At 43.1% G+C, this 19166-nt stretch overlaps 1 protein-coding gene across 1 annotated transcript; it reads right to left on the bottom strand.

Moving 5' to 3' along the window:
• Window positions 1–318: 318 nt before the first annotated feature.
• jmjd7 (jumonji domain containing 7) lies at window positions 319–14583 on the bottom strand. The gene is made up of 9 exons (XM_081602999.1): window positions 14417–14583; window positions 13615–13768; window positions 13285–13423; window positions 13078–13192; window positions 2497–2553; window positions 2178–2273; window positions 1685–1761; window positions 1414–1573; window positions 319–648 (listed from the first exon to the last, which is right to left on the bottom strand). Exons 1-9 carry the CDS (start codon window positions 14463–14465, stop codon window positions 557–559), a joined length of 939 nt encoding a protein of 312 aa, XP_081459125.1. The 5' UTR covers window positions 14466–14583; the 3' UTR covers window positions 319–556.
• Window positions 14584–19166: the final 4583 nt, after the last annotated feature.

Here is a 19166-nt window from a genome sequence, read left to right as displayed (position 1 = left end):
TAAAATTGTGAAATGAAATTTCTTTTGAGTTGGTCATGTTTGATATGAGCAGCATTTTTATAACTTATAAAAATGGCACCATGAGCTTGAATGTTTTCTCCCCCCAACACTGAAGAATTAAGGCACATTAAAAGTTGCAAACTATAAGAGTTTGACGGTGGCATCCAACATCGTTGCAAATGGAAAAGAATTGATGCAGCAAAATCTTAGTGATTTCCTTGCAGTTCCACACAGATCAGGGAATATAGCCTGAAAAGGACTAAACAGGGAGCAGCAGTGACAAAGATAGTTTTAGTCAAAAACGCACAGAGAACATGACACTTTAAAACAGCAGCAGCACACAGCTTTATGGACACACCAGAAAACAGAATGAGTTGACAGTCATTTCATGTACATTTTTAATCTTTAGTTTGACATAAACAACAAACTACACCAGGAGGCGCTGTTGCACTACGGTTCGCAATCCATAAGATCCATTGTCCAAAGTTCCCAAACGAACTGCTTTCTGTGGGTTGAGTCTCCTCTGTTGCTGTGACATCACTGAGCAGCCACCGTGTCACGAGGAACCATTCGCTATTTCAGACAGTGATTCCAGAAGCTGGAAGTAGTTGTACTTGATGTCGTACTCCATGTCATACCAAAAATTCACTGCAATGGAGACCAGAAGGAAAACAGTGAGATTCCGGCTCAGGTAACGTGTTAGTTTCATTACTTAACAGCCAACATGTTTGTTGTCAGAGAAAATCTTGTTTCAGCTGCTGATGTAGGTGGGCTGAAAGTTCCATGTATAAATCTGTTCTTTTCCCTAATTCTTTTTACCAGTTCCATACACTTTGTAATTCTCACTAAGTATAAGAAATTTAGTTGCAGGGAATTACAATTTAGTTGGAATTCCATAGCAGGGAGAGGACAGAGCTCTTTTTCCCAAATGGAGTTAGAAAACTGGCTGGATGAGCCATCTAGGTTTGAATCCATACCGTTTTACAAGACCTTCCTCTTACAGCAGATGTACCATAACTAACATGTCTGTAAATCCAGTGGATTTGCCAGGAACTGACCAATCAGTGTTTTTTGTCCAGAAGTAAACATTGGAAGCGCTGAACCTCTGACAAAGTTGTAATGATAAACCCCAGCTGGCGGCTGTGGTGAAAAGTAATCAGAAAAAAATGGCTGAATGTTGTCAGTGAGGAGTAACAGCTAGTTGATCATATTCAAGGTTCCTACACAGGAATTATACCAAACTATAATTATTATAGTTTAATAATTAAACTATATTGTCAAATAGTTCAATTTGACAATTACTTCACTAATCAATTAATCCAGATTAAACTGACAAATTATTTCAGCCCCGCTGTAATGTGTGACACAATATGCTTTCTGCAGGTGGAGACGTGATGCATTCAGGGTCGGTACCTGCAATGCAGCCGTGGGACTGCCGGACGTGGTGGAACCACAGAGATGGCAGGTAAAGCATCTCTCCAGCTTTCACCGTGCAGCAAAGAGGCCGGGCTAACCGGTACTGAGGGAAGCGCTCCAGGTCCGGGTCCAGAGGGTCCAGAGGGATCCAGGGAACCTGAAGCAGAGAAGGAGTGGAGGGGGCAGATAGATGGGGCGGGTGGACAGGGTGAGTGGGGTCAACGAGGCACTGATGGAACGCCTTCAGGAAATGAGGACCTAAACGCACCTTGTGTGAGTCCATGTTATCGATGACCTTAAACTCACCGCCGTCCTGCTCTTGGTAAACAGCTGACTGATACAGACCTGACAGAGATGGTTACCGTGGTTACTGCAAGAGATCAGGACTGTGGTTACATCAGGTGGACAGTTACCACAGCAAGATTACATGACTGTTTCTTGTGATCAGCCCTGAGCAGGGGTCAGCTCCAACAAGACCTAAAGATGATGTGAATGTTTGTCTTTCTGACCCTTTAACTAGACCAGATGTTTCCAGCAGCTGGTTTCCAGCAGCTGATTGCTGCTGGAGAGGATATACAGTGGATCCTGTGGAAGCTACAGTAGATGTGTTGTATTCGCAGAGGGTAATATCTTTATGGTTAATAGAAGGTCAATGGATAAATAGTAGTGATCACCTGTTACTGAAAACTGTAATCTCAGAGAACGGTTATTGTAGTTACAACCATCAAGGACATTGAAAAACAGATGGTTACTGTGGTTACCATAAGGGATGAAGGGTCGGTCAGTGGGTGGAAGCAAGACGAAGTGTTTTTCTCCAGAAATCACACAGTACAGATTCTCGTAGGGATCTTTGTGCACTGGAAAGCAAAACACAGAACAGCTGAGAGCAAAAAACAGAATCTGGACAACCGCTTCGACGGAGCAACACGTTTTGTGCCCTCGTCCCGGTAAATCCTACTAAACACTCCAGAAAGTCATAAAATGTGGCTGTTCTACATTGTCCTTCACGAATGAAGTATATTTTTCACATGAATATCAAAAACATTTGGGAAAATCATGAAAATCAAACTGAAATCTTACTGGATGTGACAGCATTTGCTTCTCCGAGCCAAAAATTGACTGCATCCGGTGATTTCCCTAAGAGAGGGAAACAAAGACAACAACGTGACTCTTAAGCCAACAACAATAACGACACAGACGCCTGAAGTAAAACACAGCTGCTGCTGAAAATAACCCAGAAGGAATGACCTGATTTGGATGTAATTTGTTCCTCATCCACACCAGCAATGGTTCCTAACTTAACTGACACCAGCCCTGAAAGCCAAAACCAGGGTGCTGTCGGATCGTCCAACAATCTGAGTAAATGGAGGTCAGCAGATGCAGAGGATGTCTGGTAGTTTTGACTCATTAGACAGAATTACCATGTCTGGATGGACAGTGAGTGTACGTCCTTACACAGGATCTGGACCCGATGTGACGGAGATACAGCCCCGTTTTACTGAGGGATTCTTGCCATAGATCCCAAACGTTTCCATATCACGGCCTCAAAAGAGAACTGACCTCAGCACGGGGGTCCCTTTATACAAACACACAGACAAGTAAAACTACCACATTAACATTGGTACTTAAGTAAAAGTAAAAAAGTACTGGCTTTTAAAAATAAGTATTAAAAGTAAAAGTACTTGCTGAATGCATTACCTAGTCCCTAATACAATATCATTAAGTGAACCGATCGTATTTAATTTTAATACAGTAGAAATGTGCCATTTTAATGAACAATGCCACAGATAAAGCATGTTGTGTTTACTCTCTGTAACATAGTTTAGACTTAGATATGTGATTCTATGCATCATAATCTCAGGGATGGAAACATCTTGTCTCCTGTCCTAAATAGCATGAATTTTGAAAGAAATCCAACAGAAAGGGGATGGAAAGAAGGTGGGTGGGTGGGGGAGGACATGCAACCGAGGAGCCACATAGCAGAGTTGTAGTCAAGAAAACCTACCCAAGACCAAGTCAAGACCAGCACCCCGCGCTACGTGACACACAAAAAAATGAAGTTTTACCTAACAAAATTGTTTCTTAAATTAATCTGAAAGATTCACATTCCCATAAAACACATAGATATTAAATACTTAGAGCTGAAATAAATTTAATCAGTAAAGATCCGTCCAGAAGAATCGGATCGTTCCTGAACGTCATATCATTATATTGCAGACTATGGTCACAGCGTTGTCCCATATTTGCAACATCTCAGTCAACACCTCCACACAATAATTCAGCACGAGTAACAACTTTTTTTCGTTGCAGATGCAACATGTGTCTCAGTCAGTTAGCTTTGCTACAAATCTTACCTTTCTTTAAGCTTTCCTTCCAAGTGACGCTAAAAGTTGGACGAAGTCCCACCGTCTGTGAAAGCGAAGCGCTGCTTATTTTACACATCGCCATATCTATGATTAATGCAGCGCTATTATATTACTGACGATTAGACACATCTTCTCCCGCTCAGAGGAAACCACTGCGCATGTCTGGAGTTCAGTGTGAGAGTAAAGGGGGAGGCGATGGGTGACAACAGTCACGTTATTGCTTGGATTTTATGGCGCCACCTTAAGTCCCTGAACTTCACATTTTAATGGAAAAAAAAGCTCAATGCAACTTGGATGTAACGAGTAACGCAACAGTTTTGTAGAAATGTAGTGAAATACAGATACTTACTGTAAAATGTAGTGGAGTAAAAGTAGAAAGTACCCATTATTAAATATACTTAAGTAAAGTACAGATACTCTAAAAATGTACTTAAGGAAATTTAAGGAAAAATTGTACTTCCCACCACTGGTGGCAGGAGTTTTAGTGCTGTCAATCACCATCTCATGTGGCTGCTCATCCTCCCTCTCCTTGCTCTGTGCTATGCTGCAGCTAGCACAGCCTGTTATTAATGGTCAGTCTGGTTAGCATAGCTACCAGTGATGGCAGATAAACGGTTTTCCTGTAACGATAAGTTGTTTCTCCCCCATTAGCATATTTAGCAGTGAGTGAATGAGATTGATTGACAGTGCTAAGAGCATCCTACTGGTTCTGATTGGTTGTTTTTCTTTAGCTAGCAGTAGTAGTTCAGAAAGGAGATAGAGGTAGGGTTGCCACCCGTCCCGTAAAATACGGAATCGTCTCGTATTTGGCTGTTAAAAGTTGCGTCCCGACACGGGACACGATTTGTTCTATATTCTATAAATGTCCGATAGACACACCTATCACACACTAAGAGTAACAATAATGATGGTACAGAACATTTTGCTATGAGTAAGTTTCTTATTGTGCTTTTACTGGTTTGATTATTTGCTTATTTAATGTATAATATCAGCCAAAAATAATACAAATGGTCATTTAAAGAACAAGACATACAAATAGATTAACACTAAATATATAAATATTTCCTACCTTAAAGGGTTTGCAAGGGGTTTCTGTAGGTTTTATTTTGAAATGTTGATATATTTTATGAATTCATTGTTCAGTGGTCATTTAATGTATTATTAATGCACCGGACCAAGACCTGCAGCCTTGGGCGGTTCTAGATGGGGGCCAACAGGGTACCAAATAAGTTATGCTAAATACATGTCTTATGTCAATACTCAGTGGTGGATCACTTTTTTTTAACCTTCACAATTTTACTTTAACAACAAATAAAAAATTATAGTGCTGCACTTTTAGCTGCTGTATAGGATCACACTTTAGGATGCAACCTGAACCTCTGGATGCAACCTGAACCTCTGGAGACACAAGTGGCTCTTTGACTCACTTAATATATAAAATGATGAAATATTGCTCTGTTTTTTTTTGTCCTCACCCTACTCCCCCATTCTTTTTCAAGTGTCGCCATGGAAAAACACTGACTATCTTGGCCCCTATGGTAAATTTGGTCCAGCCTCCATACCCAACTCATTATTTCAATAAATATTTTAGTAATACTTTTTACAGTACCAGAATGTTCACATAACTTTTATACTTTTTGGCTCTGAGGACACATTTTGAATATTAAATCAGGTGTTATGATCAGTTGATCAGTACTTGAGTAGTTTATCAAATATTTTTTACACTTCCTTAATTAAATGTGTTTTTAAGGCATGCTACTGTGATTGGAGTACAATTTTGGGATACTCTAACCAACTACTGTATGCATGAATGATTGCTCTATGGATCACTTTTTAAAAACAAAACACACCACCATAAAATAATGTCTATGACTGCAGTGGAAGTCCCACCCCATGAGAGTAGGGTGACGCGCCATGGGTAGCGTCCCTTATTTTAATTTATGAAAGGTGGCAACCCTAGATGGAGGAGATTGATTGTTTTCACAGATTATCTGTAACAAACTGCTACGACATCGTGACAGCTTTAACAAATATGAAGAAAACATATTTTTGTTAAAGTTATGTACTGCAGCTTGAATAAAATGCAGCTACATAGCATCTTTTGAGAAGTCTGGATTGCTTTATGTATATTTCGCACATTGCCTATGACTTTTGCTTCTCATAGACAAGCAACAGTCAGACATTTCAGTAATAGAAAAAATGTAAGCAACCTACTTGCATATAGTATGTGAACTGTTGGATGTAAAATTCATGAGTAGTAAATATTGTGCTAGTATCAGTATCGGACCAAATAAAGCAAGGCAGTTGCAAGCCTTAAAAATTGTGATGCTCTTTGTGGGTCAAATAGACTCAAGAAATTGTAACAGCAGCTGCACGAGGGGGCCCAATCTAATATTTTGTCATGGGGCCCAAGATTCCTGGCAGCGCCGCTGCTACCAACTGTGCAGACCTTCTTAAATAATGATAAGTAATAATAAGTGTATAAATGCTGGAGGCTCTGGTTCCCCATCAGAGGGCTTGACGGCTGAAGCCTCGACATCTGAAGGCTCGACATCTGAAGGCTCATCATCTGAAGGCTGGACAACTGAAGGTTAAATAAATGAAGGCTCGAAAACTGAAGGCTCGATAAATGAAGGCTCGAATAATGAAGGCTCGACGGCTGAAGGCTCGTCATCTGAAGGCACGACGGCTGAAGGCTCGACAACTGAAGGCTAGATGGCTGAAGGCTCGACGGCTGAGGCTCAACATCTGAAGGCTCGACATCTGAAGGCTCGTCATCTGAAGGCCCGACGCCTGAAGGCTCGACAGCTGAAGGTTCGACATCTGAAGGCTTGACAACTGAAGGCTCGACAGCTGAAGGCTTAACGGCTGAAGGCTCGTCATCTGAAGGCTCGACGCCTGAAGGCCCGACGCCTGAAGGCCCGACGCCTGAAGGCTCGTCAGCTGAAGGCTCGACATCTGAAGGCTCCACAACTGAAGGCTCGACTGCTGAAGGCTCGACGGCTGAAGGCTCGACGGCTGAAGGCTCGATAAATGAAGGCTCGAATAATGAAGGCTCGACAGCTGAAGGCTCGTCATCTGAAGGCACGATGGCTGAAGGCTCGACAACTGAAGGCTAGACGGCTGAAGGCTCGACGGCTGAGGCTCAACATCTGAAGGCTCGTCATCTGAAGGCTCGACAGCTGAAGGCTCGACGGCTGAAGGCTCGACGGCTGAAGGCTTGACGGCTGAAGGCTCGTCATCTGAAGGCTCGACATCTGAAGGCTCGACATCTGAAGGCTCGTCATCTGAAGGCCCGACGCCTGAAGGCTCGTCAGCTGAAGGCTCGACATCTGAAGGCTCGACAGCTGAAGGCTCGACATCTGAAGGCTCGTCATCTGAAGGCCCGAAGCCTGAAGACTCGACAGTTGAAGGCTCGACATCTGAAGGCTCGACATCTGAAGGCTCGACATCTGAAGGCTCGACAACTGAAGGCTCGACAACTGAAGGCTCGACAACTGAAGGCTCGACAACTGAAGGCTCGACAACTGAAGGCTCGACGGCTGAAGGCTCGACAACTGAAGGCTCGACAACTGAAGGCTCAACGGCTGAAGGCTCGACGCCTGAAGGCTCGACGCCTGAAAGCCCGACAACTGAAAGTTCGACAACTGAAGGCTCGACGGCTGAAGTCTCGACGGCTGAAGGCTCAACTGCTGAAGGCTCGACGGCTGAAGGCTCAACTGCTGAAGGCTCGACACCTGAAGGCTCGACACCTGAAGGCTCGACACCTGAAGGCTCGACACCTGAAGGCTCGACAACTGAAGGCTCGACACCTGAAGGCTCGACAACTGAAGGCTCGTCATCTGAAGGCCCGACGCCTGAAGGCCCGACGCCTGAAGGCCCGACGCCTGAAGGCTCGTCAGCTGAAGGCTCGACATCTGAAGGCTCGACAGCTGAAGGCTCGACATCTGAAGGCCCGAAGCCTGAAGACTCGACAGTTGAAGGCTCGACATCTGAAGGCTCGACATCTGAAGGCTCGACATCTGAAGGCTCGACATCTGAAGGCTCGACATCTGAAGGCTCGACAACTGAAGGCTCGACAACTGAAGGCTCGACAACTGAAGGCTCGACAACTGAAGGCTCGACAACTGAAGGCTCGACAACTGAAGGCTCGACGGCTGAAGGCTCGACAACTGAAGGCTCGACAACTGAAGGCTCGACGGCTGAAGGCTCGACAACTGAAGGCTCGACGGCTGAAGGCTCGACGCCTGAAGGCTCGACGCCTGAAGGCCCGACGCCTGAAGGCCCGACAACTGAAAGTTCGACAACTGAAGGCTCGACGGCTGAAGTCTCGACGGCTGAAGGCTCAACTGCTGAAGGCTCGACGGCTGAAGGCTCGACGGCTGAAGGCTCGACACCTGAAGGCTCGACACCTGAAGGCTCGACACCTGAAGGCTCGACACCTGAAGGCTCGACAACTGAAGGCTCGACACCTGAAGGCTCGACAACTGAAGGCTCGACATCTGAAGGCTCGACAACTGAAGGCTCGACATCTGAAGGCTCGACGGCTGAAGGCTCGACGGCTGAAGGCTCGACGGCTGAAAGCTAGACGGCTGAAGGCTCGACGGTTGAAGGCTCGACAGGTGAAGGCTCGACAACTGAAGGCTCGACAACTGAAGGCTCGACGGCTGAAGGCTAGGCAACTGAAGGCTAGACAGCTGAAGGCTAGACAGCTGAAGGCTAGACGGCTGGGCTAGACGGCTGCAGGCTCGACGGCTGAAGGCTCGACATCTGAAGGCTCGACATCTGAAGGCTCGACGGCTGAAGGCTCGACGGCTGAAGGCTCGACAACTGAAGGCTCGACATCTGAAGGCTCGACGGCTGAAGGCTCGACAACTGAAGGCTCGACGGCTGAAAGCTAGACGGCTGAAGGCTCGACGGCTGAAGGCTCGACGGCTGAAGGCTCGACAACTGAAGGCTCGACGGTTGAAGGCTCGACGGGTGAAGGCTCGACAACTGAAGGCTCGACAACTGAAGGCTCGACAACTGAAGGCTCGACAACTGAAGGCTCGACAACTGAAGGCTCGACAACTGAAGGCTCGACAACTGAAGGCTCGACAACTGAAGGCTTGACAACTGAAGGCTCGACAACTGAGGGCTCGACAACTGAAAGCTCGACAACTGAAAGCTCGACATTTGAAGACTCGTCATTTGAAGTCTCGACGGCTGAAGGCTCGACATCTGAAGGATTGACGGCAGAAGGCTCGACAACTGAAGGCTAGACGGCTGAAGGCTCGACGGCTGAAGGCTCGACGGCTGAGGCTCGACGGCTGCAGGCTCGACATCTGAAGGCTTGACATTTGAAGGCTCGACAACTGAGGCTAGGCGGCTGAAAGCTCGACAGATGAAGGCTCGACGTCTCAAGGCCCGACGCCTGAAGGCTCGTCATCTGAAGGTTCAACGCCTGAAGGCCCGACAGCTGGAGGCTTGACAGCTGAAGGCTCAACAACTGAAGGCTCGACAACTGAAGGCTCGACAACTAAAAGCTCGACATTTGAAGACTCGTCATTTGAAGTCTCGACGGCTGAAGGCTCGACGCCTGAAGGCCCGACAGCTGAAGGCCCGACAGCTGAAGGCTCGACATCTGAAGGCTCGACGGCTGAAGGCTCGACGGCTGAAGGCTCGACGGCTGAAGGCTCGACGGCTGAAGGCTCGACGGCTGAAGGCTCGACATCTGAAGGCTCGACATCTGAAGGCTCGACAACTGTAGGCTCGACAACTGAAGGCTCGACAACTGAGGCTAGACGGCTGAAAGCTCGACAGCTGAAGGCTCGACGGCTGAAGGCTCGACGCCTGAAAGCTCGACATCTGAAGGCCCGACGCCTGAAGGCTCGTCAACTGAAGGCTCTTCGGGCGGAAGGCTCGACGCCTGAAGGCTCGACATCTGAAGGCCCGACGCCTGAAGGCCCGACGGCTGAAGGCTCGACAACTGAAGGCCCGACGGCTGAAGGCTCGACAACTGAAGGCTCGACGGCTGAAGGCTCGACGGCTGAAGGCTCGACGCCTGAAGGCCCGACGGCTGAAGGCTCGACGCCTGAAGGCCCGACGGCTGAAGGCTCGACGGCTGAAGGCTCGACGGCTGAAGGCTCGACGGCTGAAGGCTCGACGGCTGAAGGCTCGACGGCTGAAGGCTCGACGGCTGAAGGCTCGACATCTGAAGGCTCGACATCTGAAGGCTCGACGGCTGAAGGCTCGACGGCTGAAGGCTCGACAACTGAAGGCTCGACAACTGAAGGCTCTCTTTTTCTGGCGCTTTTTTAGGTGACTTTCAAGACACGACATAATCGCATTGTTGACCTCCTCGTTCTCCATGAAGGACAGCGTCCATCCTGCAGAACACCCGAAGGTTTTAGTGATATCACTAAAAACCGTTTTGCTCAGGGCAGGAATCCATTTCTGCTGGATTTCGTATCGCTGTCCCTCAAATTCAGCCCAGATTTGATCGACAATGCGATCATGTGTCTCTCTCAGGTAGTTAAGACACCAACGTGTCTTAGACTTCCTGAGTCCTTGAGACAGTAACAACTGTACAAAAAGTTGCACTGTGTCTTTTTGCTCTTCCTCGAGTGATTTCCTCATTGTTCTCAGTTCCTGGACGAACCAGATGACAGGATTCACCAGAGAACTGAATTCTAACCCCACCTTGAGCCACTCGGTGGGGTCCTGGTCACCTGAGGGAGATGTCACCATCTCCCTCAGGTGAGATGGTGACACCTCACCTTTATTTATTTATTTAACATGCCTCTGTGCATGTTAAATGCACAGAGGCATTTAACATGCACAGAGGCATGTTAAATGCCTCTGTGCACTTGTCTTTTATAGTCTCCTGAATGCCCATGGCCTGGGCAAAGGCCTGAGAAACTACACTCTCAAATACTGCTTTCAAGTCCCGATATGTGAACCCCCGGTTCTCAACCGGGATTAACAGCACCAGAAAACCTCTGGGATTTGTCGGTAGTATTCCTCAATCGCGGGAATTGCAAGGTCGTCCACTAAGACCTGGAGATCTGCTCTTATTGAATTCATCTGAGCCATTTTACTGGATTAAACGAGATCCTCTTCTACTCAAACTGACTTGGAATGAGGTAGAATTTTACCAACAGGAGTTATATAGTGTTACATACGCAACAAAGTGCTGGTGACATCACAAACTATGACACATCATCACAGGAATACATGCAGAGCTATGATGTAATCGGCCTGCAAGTGTTCTGACCAGTGGTGGAGAAAGTACTCAAAAAATGTACTTAAGTAAAAGAACAACTACACCGACAAAAATGTACTCAAGTAAAAGTAAAAGTAAAAGTACCACATTAACATTTTACTTAAGTAAAAGTAAAAAAGTACTGGCTTTTAAAAATACTTAAGTATTAAAAGTAAAAGTACTTGCTGAATGCATTACCTGATCGCTAATATCATTAGGTGTACCGATCGTATTTAATTGTAATACATCAGAAATGTGCCATTTTAATGAACAATGACACAGATAAAGCATGTTTTTATTGTGTTTACTCTGTAACATAGTTTAGACTTAGATATGTGATTCTATGCATCATAATTTCAGGGAGGAAACATAGTGTCTCCTGTCCTAACATAGTATGAACTTCACCTTTTTTTTTGCCACTAGTGGCATTTATTTTGAAAGAAATCCAACTGAAAGGGTGGGCAGTGGAGGACATGGAACCAAGGAGCCACGTAGTAGAGTTGTAGTCTAGAGTCTAGACCACCAAACCTGAGACCAAATCAGGTTTTGTCTCAGGTGCACAATAAAATTAAGTGCACCTATCAAAATTACTTCTCAAATTGATCTGAAAGATCCACATTCCCATAAAAACACCTAGATATTAAATACTTAGAGCTTAAATAAATTTAACCAGTATCAATTCAAACTCTTCTTCATTCTGTTTTGCTTGCATCTCTGTGCCACAATCCGCAGAGGTCTCCTGCCATCCCTAAAAAAAATAACGCCCTGGGCGGTTGCCCATATTGCCAATGTCAGAAACCACAACTATCTGCACCATTAAACTGCACCAAAATAGCAATTAACGGTATGCAACGCTCAACTATGAGGCTTCAGTCCTACAGGATTTAGTAAAGATCGGTCCAAAAGAATCAGATCGTTCCTGAATGTCATATCACTATCACAGCGTTGTCCCATATTTGCAACACCTCAGTCAACACCTCCACACAATAATTCAGCGCATGAGTGACAACTTTTTTTCATTGCAGATGCAACATGTGTCTCTGTACAGCTAGCTTTGCTAGCATCACGTCCACGGAGCTTACCTTTCTTTAAGCTTTCCTTCCAAGTGACGCTAAAAGTTGGACGAAGTCCCCACCGTCTGTGAAAGCGAAGCGCTGCTGATTTTACATGTCGCCATATCTATGATTTATGCAGCGCTATTATATTACTGACGATTAGACAGACATCTTCTCCTGCTCAGAGGAAACCACTGCGCATGTCTTGGAGCTCCGCGTGCGAGTAAAGGGGGAGGCGATGGGTGACAACAGACACGTAAGTCACGTTATTGCTTGGATTTTACAGCGCCACCTTAAGTCCCTGAACTTCACATTTTAGCGGAAAAAAGCGCAATGCGACTTGGATGTAACGAGTAACGCGACAGTTTTGTAGAAATGTAGTGAAGTAGAAAGTACAGATACTTACTGTAAAATGTAGTGGAGTAAAAGTAGAAAGTATCCATTATTAAATCTACTTAAGTACAGATACACAAAAAATGTACGTAAGTACAGTAACAAAGTACTTGTACTTCATTACTTCCCACCACTGGCTACAACATATGTAAAGTAATGTTAACTTTTAGAATGTTTTTATTCATTGTCAGCATAAATGCTGCTGATTTTAGATAGCTACTAGTTCTGTGGTGGAAAATGTTACCAGATAACATATTATGACTTTATTACCAGATAACATTTTCTTCTCATCTTCCACCCAACTTTCAGAGGCCCCCACTTTAAAAAACAATGCAATAGATCACATGGTTTTCAAGACGTTATAATTTTGACAAAACATCTTTAGCTTGGTTTAAACTGCATTGCGTTTTTAGATTTAGAGAAATCGTATGATGGGGTGTTGAGACAGGAACTGTGATATTGCACTAAAAGGCCTGAAGTGTTGTTGAAGTATCCATACAGTGATGCAGGTCATGTAAGAGAGGTGTGAGACAGCAGTGAGGTGTGCTGGAGAAAGTGGAACTGCTCTGAGTCCCTTCTGGTTTGGGTTGGTGATGGAACTGACCGAGTGCTGTGCTCATCCAGGGTATTTGAGGCTCCAGGTCGTCCACTAGCTCAGGCAGCTCCTGCAGAAGGTTGGAGCACTGCTTCTGGATGTAGAACACTCCGGTTTTCTGCACCTGGAAACATTCAGTCCAGCAGAGTGTCAGAACAAAAGCCAGGCAGGTGAGCAGCAGTCCAGTACCCTGGAGCGGGCCGTACACTGCCTCACCGTTCCTTCTATTATGTCCAGCACAGAAGAAAAGCTCATCTGTCGTTCCTCAGGCATGATGAAGCGATCCCCTGCCACGGCGTCAGCATAGCCGTTAGGAGTCACTGCCACACTGATCATCTTTGACCCGATCTTCTCCCTGTGGACAGTAAGATGTGAGTTCAGTGATCCAGTAAAGATTTGAGACTTCTCACAGCAGAAGCAGATTAAACTTTTTCCTTTTCATCACAGGATCCTCCAGTGTTTTCTGAGGTAAAGAAGGATGTTCATCTCAACATGCGGAGAATTCAAACAAAAATCCTCATTTCACTGCGGACGGGTCCTTGTCACCTGAGGTATTCTGGTGTCCACCTGGACAGAGCTGGCCAATGGCTGAAGGCGTTGCGGATGATGCAGGGCTTGTTCGGGCCGATCCAGTCTCTGTAGAACTGCAGCGGCTCAGGCGGTCCCTCCAAATGTGGCACTGATTTGTTCAGGTAAAGATCTGGTGGGTGATCAGCAGTTAGTCACTGACGGACCAGACAGCAGCCAGCAACCATTGCAACACCAGCATAACTCATGATGACAATGAAATTGACAAGTGGAGAAGAGGAGGAATGTGTCAAGTAATTAGCCTGAGATGAAAAATACACAATCCACCAGTTTCTCACAGATTAATAGGTGAAATACCTATAGGAACACTCTGGAAAGACAAGGAAGTCCTTGGAAGCAAGAATGAACCAGGAGAGCTGGATCAGTGATGCTGTATGTAAAAGCTGAAGTCGCTCTGAGCTGTCAGAGGAAGACTACGGAACCTTCTAGAATCTAGATGTACTGAAGGAGGAGCTGATAGCAGTCCAGAGAAGATGCTTAAATTGATTACTTTATTGTTGGTTTACCAATTAAATTAAGGTTCGACAAATCAAACTGTATTTTTTTAGAACATTTATTCAGTATTGGAATAATTCAGTCCAGCTTTGTCACAGTCTTTAAGTTGCTCTCCAAGTGCTGCTTTTTATTGACGTTCCTTCCACAATAATGAAAGCTTTCAGAAATCCAACATTAAAGCATTTGTATGAATGGTTTCAGTGAAAGTTGGAGCTGTCAGTCTGCTGATCTGTGCTAGTAAACTCAGAGTAGAGATCCTTCTCACCGTGAGCCTCCAGTGAAAACTCAACCAGCCGTTCCTGAACAGACTCCATGAGGAGCTCCGTCTCCCTCTCCAACGCTCACAGGTCAGGCAGGAGGAGACGTTCCGTCCAGGCTGCATGCCACCATGATGTTTCTTTTCTTTCTCTCGCTCCCTCTCTGGTTAGACTAGTCTTCCCACAGCGCCCTCTAACGGTGAGGAGGATCAACTAGTCCTGAGTCAAAACAGACGTTTCTCTTCATTTATTAGCTTATCCAACGCTTGTTGTTGGATAAGCTCAGTTAGAAATGTACACAAAGATAACATCGATAACTTGTGTTATTTAGTATTTTATGAGAGAAAGAATATGGAGGCTCATTTTTGAAAGCCATATTTCATCAAACGATTTTTATTTCCGCATAATTTAACAAAAATGTCTTTTGAATCCTTTGTCCAAACCCCACAGAAAGTCGTCCATTTTCAATCTAAATTGCTATTTGGTCTCTTTTACACACGTTGTTTGTGAGCAAATTCCTACAGCTTTTGGCATGTAGACTAAGGCTGTCACAATTGTTTAAAAAACAATAATAAAAATAAAAAAAATGATCCCATAAATATTTAGACACCTTTTCAAATTAGGAGTAATTTGGCAATCCTAGCTGACCTAAAATGAAAAAGGTTCAATAAGATTTGACGTCACTCAGAGGAAAAAGGCATTATGTCTCTCTTGTCTTTAAATATCAGGTTTCAATTTTATTAAACTAAATACATCAGTTTACAATGCTGTCACAGTGTTCGCCCCTCACACATTTCTTGTATTTTTGCTTTTTTGTTCCACTTAAATGTTCAGGATCATAGCTGGTAATAATTTATTATTTTATTTATTATAGCAAACAACCTACACCAAGAGTTTATGATAAATGGTAACGAGTTTTTATCATCACCACTGAGGAACTTTGGCCTCCTTCCCTTTTGCAGAAACAATTTAATTTAGCCACATCAGTAGATTTCTAAAAATAAATGAGAGTTTTACGGTAATGCTACACTGGATTTAAGTCCGTACCTTTGGCTAGGCCACTGAAAAACATAATTTCATTTCTGAGTCATTTGGATGTGGCCATGCTGCTGTGCTTTGGATCACTGTGACTAAAACTTTCTGAACTAAAGGCAAATCTCCTGCAGGATTTTCTGGTAGAGAGCACCGTTCATGATTCCATCAATCATGGCAGCATGTCCATGATGCATAGATAGAGGATGCATAGATTAGGCCAGACCCTCAGACCACCAACACCATGTTTGACTGTGACCATGATGTTCTGGTCCTGAAATGCTGTTACTAAAAGATGAGATGTAACATGACACAAACTTTCCAAAAATATTGCACTTCTGTCATGTAAGTCTATATTTTACCAAATGTCTTGGAGATCATCAAGATGTTTTCTTTGCTGTGAGACAAGCTGTTATGTTCTGCTAGGTCAGCAGTGGTTCCGGCCTGGAAACCTTCCCATTGAGATTTCCTGGAAGCCAATATGGATAGTTTCTCCATCTTATTGTTAAATCATGACCTCCGACCTTAACTCAGGCAACAGGTCTGTAGATTTAGAAGTTGACCTGTTCTTTTTTGTCACCTCCAGGATTTATTATCAACAAGTTCTTGGAGTAATTTAGGTTTCTTAAGTTTGGCTCAACTTTCTGAAAAAGTTCATTCAGCAGTTAAAACGGGAGGCAGTTACTTTTCCACACAGGGCCAGGCTGGTTGGGATAGATTTTTCTCATAATAAATACAATCATAATTGTAAAACTCCTTTTTGTATGTACTCAGGTTATTTTAATAGAATACTAAAATTTAATTGTTGATCTGAAACATTTAAAGGAGATAAAAAAAAATAAATACAGAAGAAATCTGCTTTTATTTAATTTGTAAAATGTAACTAAGTCCATTTATCTTTCATCTTCCTTATAGCAATTTTGGAAATTTTTTATACCTTTTTTAAAAGAAACATACTTATGCTTGTGCTTTGGCTAATTTCGTGATCCATACTCTTTCAGTCTCTCCACAGGTCAGTATACACACGCAGACATTTGAATTATGGGTGAGTTTTGTTTATATTTCAGAGCTTCTATTTGTTTTGGTCTCAGTTTTTCCTCCCTAAGTAATCACACAGTGAATATTCAGATTTGGAAGAAAACAACAAAATGAACATGTTGCAGCTGAATCACTGTCTGCAACCAAGAAGGAAGATCTTTAGATTTTTTTCATGTATTTTGTCCTAAAGCTCTTTTGTTGTCTCTCTGCTCGCCGTTAAAATCGTGATTTTGTTTTACTGAGAGTGTTCACCCCAAAGATTTTTAACTGAATCACGGCTGTGTTCCAGGTAAGTGAAGTGGGTCTGTGTTGTTTTCTTTTATGACCGCATGGTGTCGCTGTTGATCCATTAATTACCCTCACGGCTCCCGCTCTGCGTCCGAGCTTTGAACCTGCGGCATCCAGCCGGGAGGCAGCGCGGTTCATGCATTTATTTGCAGCGCTTGGCATTGATTGGAACATTAAACCTGCAGCGCCAACAAAGCTAATGATTCTCCTGCTTGTTTTTAACAGAAACACCGCGGCTAGTTCTCCCGTTTCCACTCAATCTTTCTACTTTTATTGATTTGGTCAACAACAGACAAACAACTTTCGAAACCTTCTAGAATAAGTTCTTTTTTTTTTTTATCTTTTGGAAAATACTGCAGTGTAATTTAGATCCCATCGGAGCCGAATGAAGGAGAATCATTCTAGGCGTTTTATACCTGGTTTCTAACGGTTTTTTAAATCAAAGTTTTAAAGCACAAACCTCCTCAGAAAGGTCCAACTGAATCTGCTCCGGAGGGAATCCTGTCTCTCTGGTGTTTTCTTCCCAGAAATAAATGTTCACAAAACCCCGGATATATTTAACGGCCTTAGCTGTTTGGTTTTGTGTCTTTATATTTTACTGAAGTAAAGTAATCTTTATAATTAAAATGGATTGTTAGTATGTTGTTAAAGGAAAAATTAAATAAAAATTCATGTTTCATAGAATTACTGAACGGAAACGCCATTTTCGTTTGGCCGTGTGGATTTACAGGCTTTAAATTTGTTCGGCTTCAAAATGATGTTTTAGCTCAAACTGTCAGGGAGATATTTAATATAAATACAGAGCAAAATCCAGTCGATCTTTTCCTCGGCTGTATAAAACAGACTGAATCTGATCCCAGTTCCTTTTGGCCATTAAAAGTAAAGTTTTTGTTTATTGTTCAAAAAGTTTTCAGGTGCGCCAAAACGCCGTTTTAGACATAAACTGTTAGCGTTTTCTAATGATTTTATTTATTGATTGATTTATTTTGCTTACTTCGTAGTTAAGCGGAAAACAAATGTGATGAATCCATTGAAGCAACAAACATTCCCCGTCCGCGTCACCAGGATGAATTTAATTCAGTTTTTTTTTTTTGGCGTTGTCGAAATTTAAATAAATTTTAAAATAAACATTGCAGCATTACAGATATACCTCACAAATGCAACACCTTTGAGTATAAAAGTCACTCAAACCAAAATGTTGCGGATGTATTCAGAAAAATCCACTTTAAGCAAATGAATTACGCCATTAATCACAACGTGTTTTTTGTTTGTTTCTTATTTCAAAGTTATTTTTCAAAATGCTTCTTTTTCAGTCCTAAAAAAAGAACAAGTATTTTGTTAAAATAACAGAACGTCAGTTTAAGCGCAGATATTGCAAGAAAACCTTTTTTTATTTTTTTTGGTAAAAATGTGATGTCAGAATCGAAAAAAAAAATTATAAGACAAAACCTGAGAAGGTGAAACTCAGAACAGTTGGTCCGTTTATTCAGAGGTCAGCGCGGTTCCTTCACTGCTGCTGTCCTCAAAGAAAAAAGACTAACTGCAGAGTGAAAATGAAATTAATTTACACATTTATATTTTTGCTTCAAATATTTGCCCCTTAGGCGTCTGCAAAACTGTTTACATCCCATTTCTGAGGGAAAATAAACAGAGAGGGAGTCCGGAGGGCACGGACACGGACACGGTCAGGACAAGCAGAGGGGGTTAGTGGTGATGGAGTGCAGGGTGTGTGTGTGTGTGTGGGGGGTCGCAGCAGACAGACATTTAGCAAATTTTGCGAGATGGATAAATATATTTATATAAATAAAATCTCAAAACATTTGAAATAAGAACAAGATGAATAACAAATAAAATTATAATATGAAAAAAATAGATGTGAAATATTTATGCAAATCAGGCTAACCGTGACGTTTTTAAAAAGTCCTTCAGGTCTCAGGAGCCCAGAGCTGATAGGAGTCAGAAACATTTCCTCTTCTGAAAACTTATGTCATCAGACCCGTAAGGTACTAACGGGTCTGAACTTCTCTTAGAGCCAAACAATTCCCCTTATGGTAAAAATAGTTCATCTTAAGGAACTCCAAAATAAAATCCTTGATTCATAAAAATGACAGATCTCATCATTATTGTACTCTACATAGATTTTATATTTATTTAAAATCTGTAGAGTATTTTATTTATTTAAGCTTTATTTAAGCTTGTTGATTTATGGGTAAATCAACAAGCTTGTTCACATTATTTTTTACCTTCATTTTGTTTAAGTTAGTTTGCTTCTTTTTTTAAAGATGAAGCCACAGTGCTGTAATAATTAATATAATTCCTGATTTCATTATTAGGATCCAGACAAACTTTGCTAACTTTCCCATATTTTAGTGAACAGTATTTCAGGTATATGATTTAAAT

This window comes from Poecilia reticulata, chromosome 22, assembly GCF_904066995.2.
Source record: "Poecilia reticulata chromosome 22, P_reticulata-male-v2, whole genome shotgun sequence".
NCBI classification, from domain to species: Eukaryota; Metazoa; Chordata; class Actinopteri; order Cyprinodontiformes; family Poeciliidae; genus Poecilia; species Poecilia reticulata.
The sequence above is the reverse complement of the archived record's forward strand: the minus strand, read 5'-3'. Positions and strand labels throughout refer to the sequence as shown.